The sequence below is a fragment of the Vigna radiata genome, chromosome 6, assembly GCF_000741045.1.
Source record: "Vigna radiata var. radiata cultivar VC1973A chromosome 6, Vradiata_ver6, whole genome shotgun sequence".
NCBI classification, from domain to species: Eukaryota; Viridiplantae; Streptophyta; class Magnoliopsida; order Fabales; family Fabaceae; genus Vigna; species Vigna radiata.
In genome coordinates, this window is record NC_028356.1 from 14,206,641 (window position 1) to 14,230,813 (window position 24,173).

Sequence of the window (24,173 nt, forward strand, 5' to 3'; positions counted from 1 at the left end):
CCTAATTTTTATATGCCATTCAGAAAATGTTGATTTTCTTTTATTCAAAGTTATTTTATTATTAATATTAAAATATAATATTTATCATATTTCTGTCACAATAATAAATGTAGTCTTTGTCCACCACCTGTTTAAAGAGTTAATAGAAGTAAAATAAACTTGAGTTATTTTCTATGTACTTTTCAAGAAATGAAAGAAGACATTTTATTTGTTAAATAATTTCATCAATTCACATATCTTTTAATTGTAAATTGAGTTAACCGGCAAAAATAAAATGTCATACCAAATATGCATGCGTAACAAAAATTTAATAATTTTTTTAGTTCATAAGTTACTAAACAAATCAATTTTACTTTTTATTTTAGGATCATCATTACCTTCAACTATTTCAAAAGTATGTTTTATTTGAAAAGTTTAAAATCTTCGAAGTTTTACACTTTTCTCAACGTGTTTATGGCAACGACTTAATAGTTAAGTTATATATATGATCTTGGAAAATTTTTTATTATTTTTTTAGAATAAGTTAGTCATATCTCAAAGTACTAAGTTTAAATTATTATAGTTAAAACTAATTTTTTTGGATGAAGGACTCAAGATCAAACACAATCTAAACTATCTTTGTAATATATTTTTGAAAATCTTTTACGCTTATGACAGATCGTTGTGATCTGCAGGTTAGCACTCCGACGCTCAAGTCAACAAAGTCACAATGAAATCAGTGCAAATGTAATTAGATCCAAAAGTGCCCTACCTGTCTAATCATTCCTATATTTATAGGCAACAGAATCAAGTAATGGGTATTAACTACCTGTAACTGTTGATCCGTAATCCCGCAAGATTCGCACATCAATTATAACCGTTGAAATCGTGTCCGAGATATTCGCCTTACTACTCCAATAACCCTGCTACGCTATGCCCGCACCTCCTCTTTACTCAACCGTCCAGCTTACCGACCATGTCGATCAGCTCCCAACCCTTCCCGATCGGCTCCCCTTATTCCCCTTACCAACTTATCATCTTCTATTCGTTTTCACCTGACCGGCCACCCCTTTACATTACAATAACAAATTAGAATTAAGAAGTCACTAAAAGAGAAAAGAAGATAGAAATCAAAATTGATTATAACATAATAGAGATAACTAATCAATATTTTTTCCTGAAAAAAGGTTAAATTATGTTTTTCGTCTTATTTTTGTTAGAAAATCTTGATTAGGTTCTTTTTTTATGCATCTCAATTTGGTCTCTATTTTGAAAATTTGATACAATCACGTCTTTTTTGTTAGAATTGTACTAACAACTATCACATGTCGGTTCGTGATTACTCCATTTCTCTTTCTATTTTTATTTTTATATTTTATTTCTTTATTTTTATTTTTTATAATTTTTTAAAATAAAAGTTTATCAAGTGTCAGACATATGTCATACCACATGACAACGACAGTGCCACGTGTCACTATCGTCTTAAGTAATAAACTGGGAAGACCGGATATCGTATCCTAAGAGACTCGTATCAAACTTTACAATCGTATAATTATCTAACTAATTTAGGCTAAAGAATGATTCCACTTAATGTGAATTCAGTGCAATGAAAATAAACATAATGCAAAAGTGGTAAATTGAACTTCTTGGGGTTTAAAACACTTAGGAATGAAATGATTGAATATGATATGGAATGGGAATGTTGGAGAATGATTTCACCTATTACACTCTCATTCAAATGCACATTACTTCTTCTTCATTTAAATGTTCACGTCAACCTACTAAGTTACTCAAACCCAATCCCTTGGTAGAGAGAGCTTGGATTTACTCATTAAATCACAATCCCTTGGTAACCTAACAAGTTCATCTGCAATAAGACTAGAGGTTTAAGACAACTAAAGGTCCAAGCTCTATCCCTAGACACTATTTCCTTTAGGTATTTAGTCCAGTTCAAGGTTCACAGAATATTTCCCAATATCAAGCAAACCCTAAAATCAAGCTATGGTTGATCAAGTCACAACAAGCTTTAAGAGAAGGAAATAAAAACTAACAATAAATGAAAGAAGCTTATATTCATTAAACACGAGTGCATTTACAAGAAAGTTTCATAGTTACATCATTACCCAACAAAAAGAACTTAGCTCTCCATAGTCATGGAGAGTTGAGCTTACAATGGAAGAAAATGGAAGAGATGGAGACCCAAGGAGGAAGAATGGAGAGTTCCCACTGCTCAAAACCAGCTCCCAAAGGTCCAAAAACGTGTTTTCGTGCTTCAACCGCCAAGAAGATAACACCCTTGTTGCATGGAAGCCTTAAATAGGTCTAGGGTGCCATGTAAGCAAAAGTCGTTCCCAGTCTCGCTCTTCTAGGGCACCCAGGCGTGAGGATTGTTCAAGGACAGTGAATCAGAGGGCGCCAAGCCCCCTATTGGGGCGCCCAGGCGCCAGGTTTTGGCTAAATTTGCAAATGGAAGGGCACTCAACCCCCTTTGGGGTGCCTAGGCGCCAAGTCTGCAATGAAACTGTGAATGGAAGGGCGCTCAACCCCCTTTAGGGCGCTCAGGCGTGGGAAATCCTTTCTGATCCTTCAAAACTCTTGCATTTTGCAACTTTTCTTGGGCTCCCACTCTTGGTAGTTTCGATGCTCTTCCAAAGCACACAAATTGCCTACAAAACTTGAGGAATTAGTGATGAAAACTCCTATGTGTAACCTAAGCTTAACTTATACACAAAGTTAGCTAAAAGAGAGGATTAAGCATGTTTCAAGCTTCAAGAGAGTTGATTTGGTAAGAAAATTACACCACAGATAATGGTAAGATTTATTGTTATCAACTTTTCGGGAGTATATGGCATTACAAATAAAACTGGATCGAAATAGCTGACCTGAGAGTTGGGATCTTATATTTCGGGGATGATGATTTATTCTATTTAAAATTTTTCAAACTTGGTATCTTTTTTGTAAAAGGGATTTATTTCTGATTTCATTTTGAACAGGCAACGTTTATAATTATGTTTTGCTTCCGCATTTTAATCAAATAAAGTTTGTTTGTCTTGAAAGATTGTTTTATGGAAAAATTTTGTGAAAATTTTTTATAACCGTGACATCTCAAAATTGGGGTGTTACATTTGTCCTCTATTGGTTCATCATCAAAGTTATCAGCACTACTTTTAGAACATACAGAGCCAACCACCAAGCATATTTGTTTCTTTCTCTAAGCTTTGGTCATCATCACTTGAGGAGTTAGTTACGTCACTGTCCTCCCAAGTTATGTAGGCTTTCTTTTGTCTGTCCTTTCTTCTATCTTGGTTGGTCTTTTCATCAAATTTATGTTTCATCTTTAAGACCGAACAATCTGGCTTGATGTGGCCTTCTTTCCCACACTCATAACATGTAGGAACTACAACTTTGCTTCTCCTTTTGTTTCCTCTTGTATTACCCGCAAAATCAGAACCAGATTTTCTAGATTTCATGAACTTTGAAAATTTCTTTACCATCGTATTCATGACTTCCAATGCTGGCCTTTCTGAGTCTGAATATGCTTCTTCATCATGCTTTCTTGAGGAAATTTTGCTCACAGTTTTGAGGGCTATAGAGTGCTTTTTCTCACTTTCTTCCTCAATCTACCCAATTCAAGTTCATGCTCTCTCAACATTCCAAACAAAGTAGCCATGTTCATTGTTGTAAGATCTCTGGATTCTGAGATTGTTGTAACTTTAGGTTGTTAGCTTCTGTTGAGACTTTTCAAGATCTTGATGTTAATATCTTCTTTCTCAAAAGTCTTTCGAAGTACAAGAAGGTAGTTGACAATGTGTGTGAACCTTTTTTGGACATCATAGATTGTTTCTCCGGCCTTCATTCTAAACATTTCCTACTCCTGGATGAGTGAATTCTTTCTAGCTCTCTTGACTTCATTAGTCCCTTCATTAGTCACTTCAAGAACATCCCACATATCTTTAGTCATAGTGCATGTGGATATTCTTTGCTTTGACATCATAGTACGCTCTTCTGGTTTCGTCCAAGCTCCACTCAGAAAAGTTCTTGATAATAACCTTACCATCTATCACTCTTGTTAGTTCAAAAGGACCATTGATCACAACACTCCAAACTTCCTTGTCAACTGACTCCAAGAAAATTTTCATTCTAATTTTCCAGAAAAGGTAATTTTCACCTGTAAACATTGGTGGTCTGTTTGTGGGTGCACCTTCATCAAAGGTTTGAGATATATTGGCCCATCAGGAACGGTTTAATCGTTTATACTTAAAACCTAACGGATTAAAATTCGAGTAAAATTTGAATTCCCAACTCTGGTGCCAATTGTAGAAAAAGTAATGCCAATTATCTCACCCAAGAGGGGGGAGGGGTGAATTGGTTTTCCCTTTTAAAAAATTTTCTTTCTAAAGTTTTTTAAAATCTATGAAGTTTTCTTGGAATGCAATCAGACAAGTATGAACAATAATAAAAGAAAAGAGATAAAAACATCAACACAGATTTATACTGGTTTGGCCAAGCCTACATCCAGTCTTCCTTCAACAACCTAAGTTGAAGGGAACCACTATAATGATAGAGTTATACAACAAAGAATACAGAGAATTCCCCTCTCAATGCACTCTCCTTTCCCAACTCAATATCCCTTATAGCACAAGATGTGAATCACCTCACAATGTCAACCCAGAAAGTAATCCCAACTTTTTGTAACCTTAGAGAAATCCCAACTTTAATCACTAGAACACCTATCTTCTCTTCTTGGCTCACAACAACACGGAAACACAATCCTCTTGATTGTAGAGTCAACATTGATCTTCAAGAACACACCTCTTGTGTAGAATATGATCAGCAATGTGTAAGAACAACTTCTTTGTGAGAATCTTAATGAATTTCCTTCCCATTAAACAATCTTGATTCTCCAAGAAGATTGGAATACAACTATAATTAATTATCAACAAAAAAATAAGCTATGGAAGTGTAAGATCATAAAATCATGTTGAGGAAGCGAGCAATGCGTCTATTTATAAAAGTTTCAAACTCTGACGCAGTTTAATCGATTAAGCACATAATGTAATCTGTTAAGCGTTTCCTTCTGCTTTAATATTTTTACATCTGTATCAAATTTAACAGATTAAAAGTGCATGCAATCGATTAAAGAAATCATATAAGCCAACAATACTCAAATATGACCATTATTGACAATTATGGCTTTTCAAGAAAATGATTTTCACAAGAAACGCATTTTAACCGATTAGGAAAATAATGTAATCGGTTAAGTTCCATACTTAAGCAAATTTGAAAACATTTTCCATTCTAAACACTTTAATGCACTCAACAAACATATATTGGCATAACAAATTTTTTTAATCAATTATATAATTAATGTAATCGGTTAAAGCATAATAGTTTTGCCCCGATAAGCATGTACCGAAAACTTAAGAAATTTAACAGATTAGGTAAACAGTGTAATTGATTATTTCTATCAGATATACAAAGTGCAGTATGATTCAACTTATGATTCATTTCATACAATGAATGCATATACCAATCAGTTCAAGCCCAAATATGCTGATATGATCAAGCAATTGTTTTGTCATTTGTTATGCAAGAAACTATAAAACATTTCTTTTGTTCATTATCAAAAACTCATATGTGAGATGGGTTTAGCTAAACATAGCTCCCCCTATCAACAAAATGCAGTTCACAACTTCACTACATCAGGATGTGTGCAAAAAAGGTAACTAAAAACCTCATATTCGTCGACACACCTACTTCAATTAATGTAGTTATCATGATCCAACATCATCATAAGTTGTTGTAGTTTAGTTCTCAACCTTCTCAATGATAGTTGCGTTATAGATTTGTTTAATCGTTGTGACATTACGATCATTATTTTCTTTCAAAATTAATAAAATATTTGCAGATGTAACTTTAGTTTTAGTCATATCATTCAATAATGATTGTTCACTCAGATTTTCCTGTCCAACTTATTTTATCAAAGAAGAAAAATCTAATATAAAACTAGAATGTACTTGAGAATCCATATCATAAGGATATACTTCCATTTTAAACAATATTCACCTTTAACATAATATTAATTTTCAATAACATAATCCATACTTAATTAAAAATATAAAAAAATTAATCAAAATAATCTAAATAATTATTTAACAATAAAAATACAGATAACTAATCATCCATAAAGTTTGTAATAAATTAAAATTAATAATAACTTATTTTAATATAATAAATAAATAATTCTACAAAAATAATAAATAAATTAACTCGAGGCCTTAAAAAAATTTCAAAATTTGTTTAAGATCTTAATGGTTTTCGAAATTTATTGAAGTCTTCATTTGAATAATTCACACCTGAAAGAAGCTCCTCAATGTCACATACCACTACCGAACCACCTTCACCAACCTCCTTCTAAAGCCTTGCACCACAAGACCACCTTCCACCACAAAAACACACAAGCTCGAAATTTGTTGAAGTCTTCGTTTGAACAATTCACACATGAAAGAAGCTCCTCAATATCACATACCACCACCGAACCACCTTCACTAACCTCCTTCTAAAGCCTTGCACCACAAGACCACCTTCCACCACAAACACACACAAGCTCGCTCTAGGACCACATACATAGATAGGAGAAGCTCACTTAGGTAAATATATACTAAGATAGTTTTCTAGGTACTTTTGTTGGGTTAAATATGTTTTTAGTCCCTCAACTATTAAGAGATTTTATTTTTTGTCCCTCTTTCAAACTTTGGTACACTTTGATCCTTGTTCTTAGGGAAATTATAAATTTTCATCCTCCAAAAATAATGTCGTTAAAATTAGGTTGAGTTAGCTAATAGTGTACCACGCTGTAAACTTATTAACCCTATCTCTCTCCACAACCACCTCCACCTCGACTTCTTTTTCTCTCTCTGCCACCAAACCTTTTCTCTCCTCCTCCCACAGGAAAAAGTATCGCGATTGAGTAATCGAGCTTGCAATGGACGTTGAATGCGACAATGGTTTGAAGGATTGACGGAGGAGGGCAGGGCTCGCTCGTGGCGCTGAAGTGGTGGATGTGAATCTCGTTGTTGGGGAAGCGAAAGTTATAAAACAGTGTCGTTGGAAAAACTCTTCCAAGTATCGGAAAAAGAAAACTACGGCAGTGAAGACTAAAATGCAAGACGGAGAGAAGAATGCTCAAGAGACGAGAGTTTCTCGCAGATTCACAAATGTCGTTTTCCTCTTTCGTTGTTTGGTTCTTCCAATCATCGAAGATACTCTTGCAGAGTCACAAACACAGAATTCAAGACCCACGCTCCAATACCTTTACACCCATTGTGAAGAAATGCAACATTGTCAAACTTGGCTTGAGATTTGAGATTGTTCTTGTGTTTCTTCTTTGTAGGTCAATAGCTATAGGTCGTTGAGGATTTTGATCTTGTAATTTGGGGGTTTGATTTTAGGGTTTTTGAATTTGGGAATCTTTCTTTAGAGGTTTTGTTCTTGTTTTTTCTGATGTTGCAATTGGAGGAGTTGGAATCTTTGCTTTCAAATTGGATTTTGGGAGGTTTCTTGTCCTCGTGTTCTCTTTGTTTTTTTTTTTTTTTTTTAAATTTGGAGTTGAGGGTCCTGATCTTGAGTTTTTAGGTGCTGCCATGGCTTCGACACTTTGTGTTTGCGGCAAAAGGTTTTTTCTTGTGGAAAAGGGTCCCTTGCCTTAGGGCTCTTAGAGAGAAAAAAAAAAGTATTTCTTCTTGATGATGTCTTTTGATGGGTATCTGGAATCTTATGCAAATCCTTCCTTCCATTTTGGTTGCTTGCTTAGGAGAAGGATGAATAGGGAAAAATATGTTGATCATTGTTGTTGGTGATAAGGGTCTGCCTCACATAGGTCATCGATCTTGGTGAGTACGGTGGGGTCTTCGTCGGCGATGGAGACAAAGTGGGAGATGTTGGTGTCGGTAGAGGGAGACACTTTGCAGACGGAGTGAGAGGGAGAGAGAAACTTGGATGTAGGGAAGTATGACATGTTTCAGAAAAAGTAAAAGTGAAATGGCACATTGTTAGCCAGCTAAGAAAAAAATTAACGTCGTTAATCATGAAAGACTAAAAATTATAATTTCCTTAAGTACAAGTATTAAAGTATACCAATGTTTGAAAAAGAGACAAAAAAATAAAATAAACATATTTAACCCATTTTTATTTTATTAGGATTTATTGTGAAAAAAAAATCTTATTTGGGCATTGGATAATTCTATTCATATTAGGCTATTACTTTCGGTCACGCCATAATTACTAAATACACTGCTATAAAGGAAGAAAAGAGAAGAAAAGCTATAGGGAAGAAAAGAGAAAACGCAGAAAAAAAAAAAACAAACTCATTTTATAAACTCTTGCCAGAACCTATTTCATGTAAGAGTGTTATTATTTATATATTTTGAAAACTTTATTCTGAAAAGAATGTTCCGAAGTACATTTCACATGTTTCAAAAGCTATTATGAAAATCTTATTCTAAAAATTCTGTATTAAAAATTTTATAAAATTTCAGAAAAAAGTTTTCAGAAAGAACATTTAAAATTTGTGAGTGCACTAAGAAATTGTTGGATGCAAGAAGTAAAAGCCTTCGTATTTTCTCGTTTCTCTATCCGCACATCTCACTATTTTTCTTTACGTTCCTGCAAATTAGGTTTTAGAATATAAAAATCAACTTTAAAAACTAATTTCTGGACCGATCAACAATTTCTTAATGCTTTAATACCAACAATTTTGGAAGAAAAGAAAAAGTGGGTCATAGGCTTACAGTAGTTGTATTTACATATGAGCACAAAAACAGTAAGAAGTGAAGGGCAAACATCTAAGCTAATTGTTCATTAGCTGCAAATATCCTTCTCTCCTCAAGTGCAAGCCTCTTCTGTAAGCGTTCTTGGTGCTCAGAAAATGCCCAAAACAAATCCCTCATAATACTAGCTATCTTGAATTCTTTACTTCCTGAATGCACAACCTTCAAATTGTTCATCCGTCTTCTCTGTTTTTCCTGCAATATATTCTACAGAAGAAAAGAATGAAAACACAGCCTGTGAGGATTATTATTACCGTATATAAACAACTTTCTGAAGTAAAATTCTGGTTACAAACCTACCTCTGATATATGCACAAAGGCTCCTATTGATGCTTTAATATTTTCTAATCCCACTAGTTTTTCAAGTATCACCAAAGGCCTAAAAACGACAATGAATAGATTAATTTTAAAGAGATAAATCAGTCTATATAAAATTTTGTAAGAATTGATGGTTCAATTTAAAACAATTACTGCAAAAAAAAAAAAAAAAAGAAATTGACAAGCCTGGTTTCAACGTTAAATTGAAACAACATAATAACAATGAAAACCATAGTAGACATCAATATTTAAGAGCTAACATGTAGAATACCTGCCAGTTGAAGATGTTATGATGCAGTTGGGATTATTCAAAAAGCCACACAGCTCTTGCAACTCTTTTTCAGAATGCACCATAATGGCTCCCCTATTGTATACCTCCATTGACAAATTTGGAAAAATAAAGACTCGGACTGATAGAGAAGTATGTCTCTGTAAGAACTCTGTAACTGTAGATGGACATAACTCTTTATCCATATTTGTAATCAATATCATACACATATTTTTCGGTCCCCCAAGATCCCTGTCTTCTGTTCTTCGTTTGAGACAACTGACTATAAAATAAATATAAAAAAAAATAAAAATCAAATGAAATCAGGAAAAGGCAAGAGGATTCATATTATGGAACATCCTTGTAAAAATATAAATAACTACCACCCTAAATAAAAGTCAAGGTTGATGAATATGACACGGGGGTGTCTAGATCTCTGTTAAATAGAGAAAAAGCTGCGTGGGGGATGAGGAAAAAATGAGTGTGTGCTAGGTTGGGTTCACTGCCTAAGAAAAGAGTATTATGGTTGCTCTTTGCTGTGAATAAGCGAACAAACAGGAAACAAGAGCGGTTTCCAAAGAAAAAAATGTAAGACAGAAGTAGGCATGCTTCAGACAAAATGGTACTCGGTAAGCTTAAAGGAAAACGAGTGTAAATGCATTGCATAAAACTAATTTATGCATTCCCAAAACAAATTTTAAGTAAAAAGGGAATCCAAATAGCAATTCCATTTTTATAAATCACTGAGATGTAACTCCAACAATATTACCATGTCAAATTGTACATGAATGCAATTCCAATTGTTTTATTTACCAATTAGGTATAATTTGCCTGGTCGAATAGATAAAATCAATCGATCCTAAATGTTGACATCTTAATTTGACAGCTATGGTTTACAATGTCCTGAAAGAATTAGATGGACAATCACATAAAAAGAGCCACAAATATCTTGATCGCAGCAAAAAGGTTTTCGGAGTTGAACCTAGGAGTTTAATCTACTTCTAGTGTTAACATCTACTATTACATCGGAACAAACCTTCAGGTGAACATGCATTGACAACAGACCGCCTAGCACATTGTGTTTCCTGTAAAGGCCGATACATTCGAGGATATAATATTAGAACTAGAACATGTCCAGTATCAGTATTTTATATCTTTCTCAGCAAGCAAGGTCATAGAAGAAATCACGGTTACATAGAGGCATGTACTACTTGCCTTTATCATTCGTCCAAAATAAGTAATTTGACGAGCGGAGTTAGATCTGTTGTTGCAATATGGAACCATTCCAAAGCCAGAATCTTCCTTTCGCATTAAAAAAGAAGAACAATCATCCAGAAATGAAGCCACTACAGGATCTAGCTCCCATCTAGGTTGAACTACACAAATGTTCTCAATTGATGTAGCAGTCAATTTTCTTGCATTTGGTCCATGCAACCAAAAAAGTATAAAAGTACACAAGCATTCTTCCTCTCCTGTTTTCCAAGAATGCTCACTTTCTTGCACCTATTGAAGCAGACAATATGAAGCACAAAGGTAAAACGGAAGCAATTTTAATCTAGAATATAAGAAAGTTTATTGTTATTTTCTGAACACTAATGGTGTGTCTGGTAGGTGAGAAATTGGCGGGGAAGGAAAGATGGAAACTATTTAGAGTGCCAGGAGAAGGAGAAATAAAGTGGAAATAATTTTAAAAATTATGCAACTCAACTTACTAAACTATTTTTCATCGCTCCTTTTTATCTCTTCAGCCAAACATCTTTAACTTCCACATTTTTTTCTCACCTATTCTCACTCGTCCTCTTCATTTCCCTTTACCTTATTTCTATTCTCCCTACCAAACAGGTCCTAACTAAAACGACATTAGATTTCCAATCTATTGAATATTGCACCCAGCATGACTTTTTAGCTTCTGGTCTGTCATGGAAGTGAGGGTCAGGGAAAAGCCTAACGGTTGATAGCCGAAACATGGTTGAGCAAGAGTGTCACAGACCAAAGACCGGTTATGTGTTGGGACTCAGTAGGGTGATGTGTTGGGACTCAGTAGGAATTGGGTCATTATGACATTTGACAACCCAACACACAAGCCGAGACGGACATAAAAAAGTGAGATGTTTAGTTAGAGCAAAATGGGGAGGTTTCTAAATAACCATAAAATCACATGATTTGAGGATATCAGGGTCGTGGATAAAGGGGGAGTAGCTGTTATCGAATATAAATGTAGGTATAAGACTAATCTCCCTGGTATCTAAAACACACATAGGGTAATATATTTATAATGAAGAATCATACAAGTATATATGGCAACTAAACATAAATATGATAAATAAAAGGTATTGCTAAAAAAACAATATAAACAATATCTACCAATATCAAAAGTTTATGTTTTCCTAATTAACAAAAAATGCAATATATCTAACAGCTATAAAAGAAAAGAACCTGGGGCTGAAAAACCATTAATCATGAAGTGACCAAAAGGAACAACCAAGATGAGTTGACATCTAGAAAACCTTGCAATCAAGATACCATGATTAGAGGAATGCTTAGAAAACTTTAAGAGGACCTAGAAGACACTTCCAAGCAAGCAACCTTGAAGAATTACTTCATTTGGAGCAAAACATGAAAGCCTCTTCCGGATTGGGCCACTGTTAGGCTTCTTCAGACAAGAAGTCTAATTATCACTCAAAACAGCACACACTCACTCGCCAGATTACTGGAAACATAATTGTATTATTACTGTAACCAAAGAATACAAGAATAGGAGAGCACTCCCTCCTCTAAGGGTTTCCCCTTCACAAAGAGTCAAAGCTCAATCTACAAGATTATCCAAAGTACCCTGACACAAGACCTCATTGCCTTCTTATAAAGGCCCCCCCTAACCAACTAACCAACTAACAACTAATTCCTAATCTATTTCCTTTTATTCTGCACACATTATATCCTAACATTACACTCCGCTGCAAAACAACCTTGTCCTCAAGGTTGGAACCCTAAACTGTTTCCTCTGAACGTTATATTGCAGCCCTGCAAAGAAATATCCCTACCATTGGTCTTCTTTTTTTATATGTTTGTGACAATCATATCTTGAATTTTTTGGATGAAATTTTTCCCACTCCCAGTCCCTGTTATTGCTGTCAAACCATCCAATACCACTAATATTGTTTGCAATTTTAATTTTGGGGGCTTGGATGGTGGCTGCTACCCTCCAATTCGAGTCTGAAGGCTTGGGTGGTGGCAAATCCTCCTCTAACACTCTTCCTGGATTCTTTTAGCCCAATTTTGTGAAATTCTCAGAATCTCAACTTTGACATCGGCTCTTGTGGCCACAACACTTATGGCAGTTGCTCCATCTATTTGCAAACTCTCATGTAAAATTTCCACACTCCCCATCTGTGTTATTGTTGCCCAACTCTTCTCTTCGGCGTCGATAGCTAGCATTCCAGACCTATCCAGACCGTTCTGGACATTCTCCACATGATTAATACATGACAGTTGATCCATATCATGCGAGTGATGATCATCTTTGCTTGTAAGCACCGGGGTGAGCTTGGATGATCCTATAAATCCAACTCTCCTCCACCTTTGCAATCACTTTTGGATGGTAATGAGTGTTATGCTGAATAAATCATTCCAGAACCTCCTTGCACTGGAAGTCTTCTCTTAAATCCATATTCATCTTCATCTCCAGCTTCCTTCCCTCCTACGGAAGGTCGTCTGAGCTGGATTCTAAACCACTCCTCCACACATACCAAACATCGAACATCTTCACTGCATCTATCCATGGCACCGAGAGTCTGAATTCGAAACTCTTCCACCGGTTGGGTTAAGCTCTTTGCTGGACACCAAGACACTCAGTTGAAGTCATTAAGTGGTATCAGGAGCTCAGGTTCATGTCTAGGAGAGAGCTAAGTGTATTCTTACTCTTTTGTGTCGTCACAATGCTTACTGTCATGTCTTGTATGTGTGCACTGTTTCATTCATTTGAATCTGTTGTGGTAGGTTCTATTGTGTGAGTCAGTTTGTGTTTACCTTTTTGAGTCCATTTTCATCATTTTATTCGGTCCAAATATTTGTTTGAATCATTTGAATTTTGAATTCCAATTCTGTTTTGTCAAGTTTTATTCATTGCTTATTTTGTCAGAAAAATCAAAAGGGTGCCTCTGATTTGACTTGGTTTATGTGATGATCTGTTTGAATGTTCAAGTGCATTCCATATGAGCAATGAGAAGCCAATTTGGGAGCTCGGATGCATTCATTGAACAACAGATCCACTGTGTATATCCTGCTGTGAAATTTTGGTTTAGTAAGCTGTTTGAAGCTAAATTCTGAATCTGTTTTGCGTTTAAATTCTGAGTTGGAATGCTTAGATGATTAGTAGCAAAGTGTAAACCAGATAAGCAGTAATATGTTCAGCATAAGCTTGGTTGGCATTGTGAAATTCACAACAGAAAACATTTGCAAGCATTAGGCCGAACTGCATACTCCTTGTTTGAGTCCTTTTGATTTGTTTTTACTCATTTCAGCATTAGATCATTGCTGGAATTCTGTTTAATCAATCTTAGAGTCATTTCAAACCTTTTCTTCACTTTCTAAACTACAGAGCTAAGTTGTCTAAGTTCTTGTTATTCACTGTTTTGGTCAAAAAACGAAATTAAGGCACATGAGTTGTATTAGAAGTCTCACATCGACTAGAAATAAGGCCATTTAAGTGTATATAAGTGGGTGCAAACCTCACCCTACAAGCCGGTTTTGTGGGGTTGAGTTAGGCTTAAACTCCACTTCTAACATGGTATCAGAGTCATGATTGGAGCCTATCCTAGCGATTTCTGTTGTCGTTGGACATATTGTTCCACCCGCTATCGGGCCGCTATCGGACCACCCATTAAAAAGTCTAATCCCATGCTCGAGATGTATATACCTCGGCGTGAGGGAGGTGTGTTGGAAGTCCCACATCGACTAGAGATAAGGCCATTTAAGTGTATATAAGTGGGTGCAAACCTCACCCTACAAACCGGTTTTGTGGAGTTGAGTTAGGCTTAAACTCCACTTCTAACAAGTTGAGTAAATCAGATAAAGAAAAGGAAAATCTGAAAGGAAAAGAACGAACTCAACATGTGAATTTGAGTAAAAGCCTATGGAATTGTGCAAACTGACTGAGTGATTATAACAAGCATAAATAAACTTGCTCGACTGGATTTCATGATGCAATTGTGTACAGAATTGAAAATGAGAAAAATAGCTATTGGACAAGTCCAATTTGCATATGAAACCTGAGTTCAACATCCAGTTTCTGCATTTTCTTGCTGCAACCTTTTCTTTGCTTTCTAAATCTGATCTAGCAGTTTTCCTAGGATAAATTTGAGTCCTTACTTGATTCAGAACCCTTGTTGCTTGTTCATATCAGTTTTTGGCCTCTTAAGTGCAAATTTACCCGTTTCAAATTGGTGCTTTCTGAATTAGCTCACTGGTGCAGTGTGAGATCTGAAATTGGTGTTTATATTGATAGTTTGTGTTGCTGTTAAGTTCTGTGGTGCAGAATCCATCTCAGATACCTTATTCATTTGAGGTAGCATCTTTAGGAAGTGGAGTTGAATCAGAATCTGGATGGACTAGGGAATTTTCAGCCAGCTGCAGGTGTTTACTTCGGCAGAAGAGATCTGCAACCCGTGAGTTTTGTGAAAGCACTTCATTCAGAGTGAATTCCTACCGTTCCACCGCTGCAGTGTGAGATTTGAAGGCTGTTCTTGGCCTACTCCTTGCCTTGATCGAAAGAAAAGAATGTGAATTCAGCAAAATCTGCAGCAGCTTTTGCCAGCCCATAGCTTTAATCTGTTGTATTGAAAGGCCTTTAAGCCAAGTGATTTGGAAGGATTCATAAGTGTTCTTCCTATCACTTGCCATTTGCTTCTAATTGTTCAAGATTCTAAAATTGGGCTAGACAGTTAGTGTGTCTTGAAACCAAAGTTTCAAGCCTCACTTAGGAAATTTCACCTTTATCCTTGCTTTATCGTTTAGAGTGAGTAAGACTAGAATAGACTAAACTCTAAATGGGGAGATTTCTAAGTAACCATAAAATCCCATGATTTTGGGATATTGTGGCCATAGATAAAGGGTATCAAGTATCTGTTGAGCCTAGGGGGCAATAGCTATAAAGGAAAATTACTTGGGGCTGAAAAGTAGGGGGGAAGGGGTAGGAACTTGATTATTCTAGATAAAGGCAACTTTTGGACTAAAATAGTTTCCATTGATAAAAATAACTAGTTATTAGTTGTGAACTATGAACATATCAATTACTTAGATGGTTAGAATTATGCTTGTTAGGTTTTTCGGCAACATGAAATATAAGCATGTATATGTTTTTATTCTCGTCAATTCAAACAACCCCAAAATATGTGTTTTCTCTCTTTCTATATCTTCATCTACCAATTAGTTTCATTGCTACAAGAATCCTTTGATCCATTTCATCCTCCAACTCTAAAGAAACAATAACATAAAACCTTCTCACAAATAAAGAAAAAATCATGCATTACTATTTCTCAAATGAGAAAGGAAAAACCTCACACATATGAAAATCCAAACATACTTGACTGAAAAGAAACATTTAGAATTATGTGATATGGAGCTAATAATAGATTGTTTGTTAAGAGGTGGATTTTAAGCCTAACTCAACACCACAAAACCGGTTTGAAAGATAAGGTTTGCATCACTTATATATTCTAAATTTGGCTTTATCTCTAGTCGATATGAGACTTTCCACGCATCCCCTCACACCAAGGTATATACATCTCACAAAATTATATTTGAGTAGAGAACCAAAGTTGAGTGCAAATAAATCGTAGAGGTTAAGTTTATTTTAATTAAAGTTGAATGACATTGTAACTAGAAAGGGCAAAATCATGAAAAATTAGTCAATAGACTTTTAGGATTATTAGCTTTTGTAGAAGGAAGTGTAATCAATAGTTGTTGGTAAATGCAAATTCTCAATCGTAGCACTGCTACACTTCTGAACTCCACCTTCTTGCTTTTCTCCTCTTTGTAATGTCGGTTGGTTTATAGGTCTTCAATGGAAAAGTTTTCTCCACTTGGAACATGGCAAATTAAATCTACTTGCACAGTTTCATGTTCCACCCTTCAAGCTATCTACAGAATTCCACTTATAAACATGTGTGGTACTATTCTTTTCCATCAAACTTGGCCTTTGGTCACAATTCTGAGAGATAGAAGCTTGACCCTTTTTCACTGGATCAACCTCATTATCATTTATACCCTAGTTCGGCACGTATTTCAGTGGGATTTCGTAGATGGCTCGGAGGGTGGAACATCAAAATGTGCAAGTAAATTTAATTTGCCTAGTCCGAATAGGAGAAAACTTTCTCCATTAAAAACCTATAAACCAACAGACATTACAAAGAGAAGAAAAGCAAAAAGGTGGAGTTTAGAAGTGTAGCAGTGATACGGTTGAGAATTTGCATTTACCAACAACTATTGACTAAACTTCCTTCTACAAAAGCTAATAATCTCAAAAGTCTATTAACTAATTTTCATTGATTTTACCTGTTCTAGTTACAATGTCATTCAGCTTTAATCAAAATAAACTTAACATCTACTATTTATTTATACCTATATCGCGTAATATTCTTTCATCTGTCCTTCAAATTAACTTTCATTCTCTCCTCAAATATATCTTTGTGAGAATTTAGAATTAACTCGGGATGTATATACCTCAAATTGAAGCAGGTGTTTTGGAAGTTTCGTATATGAGGCCAATTTAAAATATAAATGGTGCAAAAATACAAACCGGTTTTATGATTATGAGATTAAGTTAAATATCTTATGCTAATTACAATATTATGCATTTGGGTTTAACCCATATTTTCCTTATACATATTTACAGGAATTAAACCTATATATAATTTTTAGGATTTTCAACATTTTAGAGTGATTAACTATAATAAGACATTCACTGGCTTATGGCCTCAGACGTCTATTATCACTCAACAAAAACTCATTACAAATATATGTTACAGTAGTAGTAGACTAAATTCAATTAATTTTGCAAAAGTAAACGAAGTGTAGAGTTAAAAAATTTTAATAACACAGAATTGCATATTCCAAGAACTAAAAGTGGATTTAAACATAAAAGGTGAGTATCAAAAGGCTCAAGATAAAACAGAGTAAACAATGACTGACCCCATCGACAACGGCGTCGTAAAAGCGAATGTCTTCGTTATTGAAGAAATGGCAAGCACAAACCCTAGTTCCGGGAGTGAGTAAACCACACTCTTCATCTTGAAGCTGGTTGGAGAGGGGTCTGAAACGACGCTTAAACGCTTCGAGGTCCTTCAAGTTTTGAAAATATGAAGAATGAAACACGACGTCGTTTTCAATAGGAAAACCCAAGAACTTCACCGTGAGAGTATTTCCATGGAACAAAAGAGAAACCGTATACCATGCATCATCTTCGTAAGCTCTAAACTCCGTCGAGTAATTCATTATGGGATTCACAACCCTTCTCTGCACCATTTTTTTCTCGTGTCACTTTTCTTTTTCTTCCGTTCCGTCAAGTCTCCTATATGCTATTCAGATTATTTTCTTTTCTTCAGAGTTGCTTTATTATTATGTATTAATATTAAAATATAATATTTATCTTATTTCTGTCACAGTAAATGTAATATGAGCTGTTGCTCCAGAGGCTCCAAACAAATCTACTCTCGTTGCCCACGACTTGTTTTAAGAGTTAATAGAAGTAAAACATGAGACCTTTTTATTTATTCATAAAATAATTCATGTTTTGAAAAGAAATTTGAATTTTTTTATGATATAAATTATTTATTAATTGGTTGTAGTTAATTTTATTTAACACTTTTTTCAATAAATAATAAAACTAATTTGTTTAATTTTTGTGAAAATATTATTGATCTTAATTAAGTTTTTATTATTTTTGGTAGTGCAGTCAAAATGAGTTAGAGCTCGCAGACTAACATGATCCACCATAAGTTCGGGCTGGATTGGATTTAAGAAAAACAAAAATTTTTTATACAGGTCAATTTTTAACCTGATTCACTTAGAACTCGGCTCACCCGGGTTGAACCCATGATGAGCCGAGTTGGCTGACCAACTCACCTAGTTTAATTTAATTATTTATTATTATGTGTTTCAATATTATTATTACTTAATATTTTTTTATTGTATTATAAATAGAAATAAAGAAAAAGATGTTTCAAAATAGTAAAATATTATAAATTTATCCTTTCAGAACTCAAACATTATAAGTTGATAATTGACACAAAAATTATCAATATTATAAACTTATTTATTTGTTTTTGGATTATATTTGAGTTGTATGTTAATTTTTTTTATTTTGGATAGCCTTTGGAGTGTAACATCATTTTAAAATGATATTATTTAAATTTGAATTACAAAAGAATTCTAAATTTTTTTATTTAAAAAATATTTATAATTAAGTGAATCAATGAGTCAATATGTTTAACCCATCAACCTGTAGTGGATCAAACTGAGTTCGAATTTTTTGACTCACTAATAAATGAATCGGGTTGGATTACTCACTAAGTGACCAACCCGTGGTGAGTCTCACCGGATTGAGTGGAATAGTCTATTTTACTGCACTAATTTTTAGTTTTGAAAAATTACTTTGATATGCTAGAATTCTTAAAATTATTTTATTTATATATATATACACACACAAAAATATATATTTTATATAATTTTAATTATATAATTTTTGTAAAATGTTTAATTTTAAAAATAAATTCAACCCATTAAAATTTAATAAATTATCATGTTTTATAGGTTTTTCAAAGTTTAAGGAGTTTTTCTTTAGAAAAAATACAATTTAGTCACTTTAAAATTTTTCACACTAAATAAAAAATCAAAAATATCTTCATGTATTATAAATTTTCATATCTATTTTAAAGTGTGGTGTATCTACAATATAAAGAAAGTATTTTTAAAGAGATTTTAAAATTTATTCTCAAGATTTTCTTCAAATTATTTTTTTTTTCATGACTAATATGTTTTTCATGAAACTTAAGTTATATATTCATTTCAAAAAGTAATTTCCTTAATAGAAATCAATGCAGTTTCAAGTTTATTTTCTATATTCTTTACAAAAAATGAAAGAAGAAATTGTAATTGTTAAATAACTTAATCAATGCATATAATGTTATACCAAATATTCATGCCTAATAAAAATATAGTTTTTTAACTCATACGTTGTTAAACAATCAATTTTACTTTTACTTTTTATTTGAGGATCATCATTACCTTCAACTAATTAAAATAAAGTATCTCTTATTTGAAAAGTTTAAAATCTTCTAATTTTTACACTTTTTTCAACGTGTTTGTGGCAATGACTCAAAATATATATATATATATATATATATATATGATCTTGGAAAATTTTCAATCTTGTAGAATGAGAAAATAAAGTAACATCCCTATTTTTAAGGATGTCGGAGTGAAATTAAACATTTTAATATATAATACCAAAATTAATAAAATAAAAACAAAATAAAGTAAATTCAATTATATTACTTTTAAAATTTATAATAAAAAATTTAAATAACTTAGGTTTTTCTTCATTCTCAGGTCTCTATCATGTAAGCAATCATACAATAATATGTTTTGCACTTATATCAACAAAATAAACACACTAACTAAATTATACCATCTTATGAACTCATGCATATTTTCATAAAAGACACCGAAATATTATAAACTGTACATTTTCTTAGGTCTAAAAATTGCACTCATCAAGCAACATACACTATACAACACATTTATAATTTTCCAACGATTATACGTCACTAAAGCATAATAAACTACTTTTGTTGCACCCATTATTTAATAAATACAAATTATTTTAAACTTTTTAAATAAAAATTATATTATTTAATGTAACATCTAATATAATTTTCTAAAACCACGAATACTACCACTTATAAAATAAAGTAGATAACATATTCAACTTTTAATAACGGTTTATAACTACTTCATATCAAAATTCACTAAAAAAGGTTTATCTCAAAAAAATAATATTTATTTATTAGTATAACACTCCATACTAATTTTCATTTATATATCACATGTTATGATCACTTATAATACACAATTAAATAAAACAAACAAATCTCAAAATCTTTAGTTATAGAAAATATTTTCACATATACTCAATAACTCATAAAAAAACACAACTGCCGAAAAATAAAATTTAAAACTACCAATCTCAAATCAAAGTAAGATTACTTTATCATTTATATTTTTTGTAAGACTCAATTCTCTAATCATGACTTTAATAAAAAGAAACTAAAACCTCAATTTTTTATAAAAATATATTTATTATGATATGTATACTCGACTTTATCATAAATTTAAATATATAAATAATGTCTATTATAATATAATATATTAAAACGATAAGTACTTATAAATATTAACTATTCATAATTTATTATTTTCTATCAAATTCAAAATGATAAATTATGTACATCTACACGTGCTTTACTTTCTTTTTTTAATATTGTAAGGATCAAGAAAAATAATAAGCCATTGGGCCGGAGGCAGTCCAGCCAATGAGACTAAAGACACATGGCCTTAAGAAGGGGTTTTCTAAAAGTCAGATTTTCATTTGCTATTTTTCCTTTCTCTCTCTAAAAACATGAGGAACCCCAAATACTTTGCCTTCTCTCTAACCTAACTCCACCTTCTCTCTAAAATATCTCTTCACTAAACCGTTTAATCTTTGATTTGAAGGTGCCTAAGCGTTCATGGTGTCAAGGGCTATACTTTGAACCGATTAGTTTCTCCGTTTCGTACCGATCCTGTGAACGTTCCGTCGTACTAGGGGTACTGTTAGGGCGTCTTCAATCAACTTACGGTTGATTTTTCCAAGTAAGGGGAGCTAGTTACTTTTCTTTAAATTTATTACTTGAATTTGATTTGAAAATGTATGCATGTTGTATTTTGTACTGTGGTACTGTTTTGGACTTTATTTTGAATCGTTTTGTGAGAAAGATTGGGTCTCTTGAATGATGTGATCTAGGAAAAAGTAGGTGCTGCAATGTGGATATATGTGTAAGGGGAACTAGTTATTTTGGTTGCTTTTGCTCTAAAATATATATGCATGTTAATTTATAAACTGATGCACTATTGGGACTGGAATCGTGTGGTGTGACTTCAAATGAAAATAGGAAAGGAAAGAATGGGTAGTGAGTGAAACAGTGGGGTTGATGGGTTGGGTTTCATAATGGAAGTGAACAAAATGGTAGCAGTGGGATTATTTGGGTTTTAGGTTAATATGTTACGTAACTGTGAGTGAGGAGAGAAATAAGGAAATTCTAGCATGGAAAAATATGGTGGGACCGTGAGTTTGAGGTGAATGAGAGAAGAGTTGTATTGGAAAGTCAAAAGGAGAAAAGAGAAGAGTGTGGTGTGAAGGGGTGGTATTGCAACGTAAGTTTTGGGTGGAGAGAGCGAATAGAAAACAAAGGTGGTTTGAGAGTGAGGTGGGACCGTGAGTATTAAATGAAAAGAGAGAAATGATTGAAATGAAAATGGGTTTGGAAGAGGGTGTCAGCGTAACTTTTGAAGTTGGGATTGTGTTTCCAATGGTGATGTTAATGATTGAATAGGAAGAAGAAAGAGAATGCATGTTAAGGGTAGGTGTGTGAAGGTTACATAAATAACGGAGAGAGAATATGAATTGTAAGTTTTGGGTTTGGTGAAAAAGAAAAGAAAGAAGAAATAATAAGTAAGTGTGTGATGTGAAATGAGTGAGAGAAGTAGAATAATGTGTAGTTTTTGGTAGAATGAAAATAGAATAAATGAGAAAGAGAATGGTGAGAAAGTGTTTTAGGTGAAAGAAAAAGAAGAGAGAGAGAAAATGAGAGTTAAGTAGGAAATGATGGGGTCCACCTTGAAAGTGAGAGAAAAAGGAATTTAGTGACATTGGGGTCCACTTGAAAAGATATATGTAGAAGGGGAGTGTGTTTAAAGTGAAGTGGGGGTGTATTGGAAAAATGTGTTTTCTTTGGTGTTGGAAAAATTTAGTCTTTTAGTGAGAGTGTTTTGAAAACAAAATTAAGATAATTAGATTTTGTGGATCCCGCGGCTAGTTTAGAATTTGTGTTACTTGTTTCCGTTTAGTAAAAATTATATGACTTGATCTTTAAAGCTCAAATGTGTGGTTTGATTATGGTTCAAGGTATGTGACTTGAGAAAGAATGAAACATGATTTCAAGGTTGTTGTTGGTGGTTTAAATGTAAAATCTCTCGGTGAGATTCTTAGTGTTTTAGAATGAAAGTAGGAGCTCAATTTTGGGAGTCTTCCTGACGCTCCAATGATCATTCTTCTCACGTAGAGAGGACTGAACCATGTGGTGAGGAGTAGCAGGAGGTCTTAGTCTTGGAGGCTTCCATCATGCTCCAAGGCGCGGAACAAACTAACCTCGTGAGTGTGGCAGGGCGGGGGAGCCCAAGGCGGGGGAGCCTAAGTATCACAAGCCACCACGGGTGCATGGCCCGCCATAGCTCGACTATCATTCTAAAGTTCGGACGAGTCAAGTCTAGAATATAACATGCTAGGGTCTGTGTTATAAATTGTCTTACTTGTATGTATTTTACTTGAGTTAAATCTAATATGTATATGTTGCTATAATTGTATGCTTTTTATATAATTAGCTCACTCTTGCAATTGCTTGTGTTTGTGCCATGTTTACATCTATTTTTCTTGCGATGATCATTCACTTGGATGGGAGCAGATGGCGTGAAGGACACTTTGGAAACAGCTCTTAATGGGGATGAAAATGCCGCTGCCTAGTTCACTAGACTTTACTTTTCTTAGTCTTGAATATTTTGAAGAACTTTAGTATGTTCTAAGTTTTTAAATTCTCTGTATTTTAAGAGAGAACTCTAGTACTCCATCTTCACATTCTAATACTATTCTAAGAATGACTATAATCCTAAACATTCCTAATTATTTATCTAACTGCTTTCGAGTATTATATTTAATAACGTCTATAAATTATATATCCTTATCGTATAATTCAGATATCACAAATATTTCCTGAGATTTATATATCATAAGAACCAACAAAAAAGTATGTACATTAAAAAATTATAAAGTAACATTTTTTTAATCATCCAAACATTTATTAGCATGCCCAATAAAGTTAGCCTTTTTCCAATAAGCGTACGAAGGAAGATGAATAACCAACAAATTAAATCACAATACATATTTTAATTAAAAATAATTTGAATTGTGAATTTAGACAATTAAAAGCATCACGATAAGAAAGCTCATGAAACTCACAAAAAGTTCTAAATATATAACCCATGAGTACACGAATTAAGGTAAAAGAAATCAATTTATTTGAAAAAAAAAACTAAAAGTATGATAATATTACACTGTAATTGTTGAAAATATGCGACAATTATTTGTATTAACTGTGACAGATGTGTCAATCACTATAGTAATTAATGATCATTGATATGACTTTAAAATATACTTGATAAAAGAGCACATATACAACAACCCTAAGTTCATCTACAATTTCAAGCAAATTCAGTGGAACATATTTAACCATTGGTCATGAAAAAAAATGTAAAATAAATATTTGTTATTATGTAACTTTTATTGGTTTATTGTGAACTCAAAATACCCTTATAAATACCAAACATACAAACATGTTTCTTTACAGCCGATCCAACTACCAGTATTAATATAATGAATTATGCAACTCAAAATTAACGTAACATTAACCGTA

At 33.4% G+C, this 24,173-nt stretch overlaps 1 protein-coding gene across 2 annotated transcripts; it reads right to left on the minus strand.

Annotated features, from left to right (window-relative positions):
• Positions 1-8,655: 8,655 nt before the first annotated feature.
• LOC106764735 lies at positions 8,656-17,966 on the minus strand. 2 transcript variants are annotated; one of them, XM_014649092.2, is made up of 6 exons: positions 17,581-17,966; positions 10,609-10,896; positions 10,430-10,478; positions 9,397-9,676; positions 9,108-9,186; positions 8,656-9,014 (listed from the first exon to the last, which is right to left on the minus strand). In XM_014649092.2, exons 1-6 carry the CDS (start codon positions 17,911-17,913, stop codon positions 8,823-8,825), a joined length of 1,221 nt encoding a protein of 406 aa, XP_014504578.1. In that variant the 5' UTR covers positions 17,914-17,966; the 3' UTR covers positions 8,656-8,822. The 2 variants fall into 2 exon arrangements, with proteins under 2 accessions (XP_014504578.1, XP_022637849.1); XM_022782128.1 differs by lacking the exon at positions 9,108-9,186 and having other exon boundaries at positions 8,850-9,014.
• Positions 17,967-24,173: the final 6,207 nt, after the last annotated feature.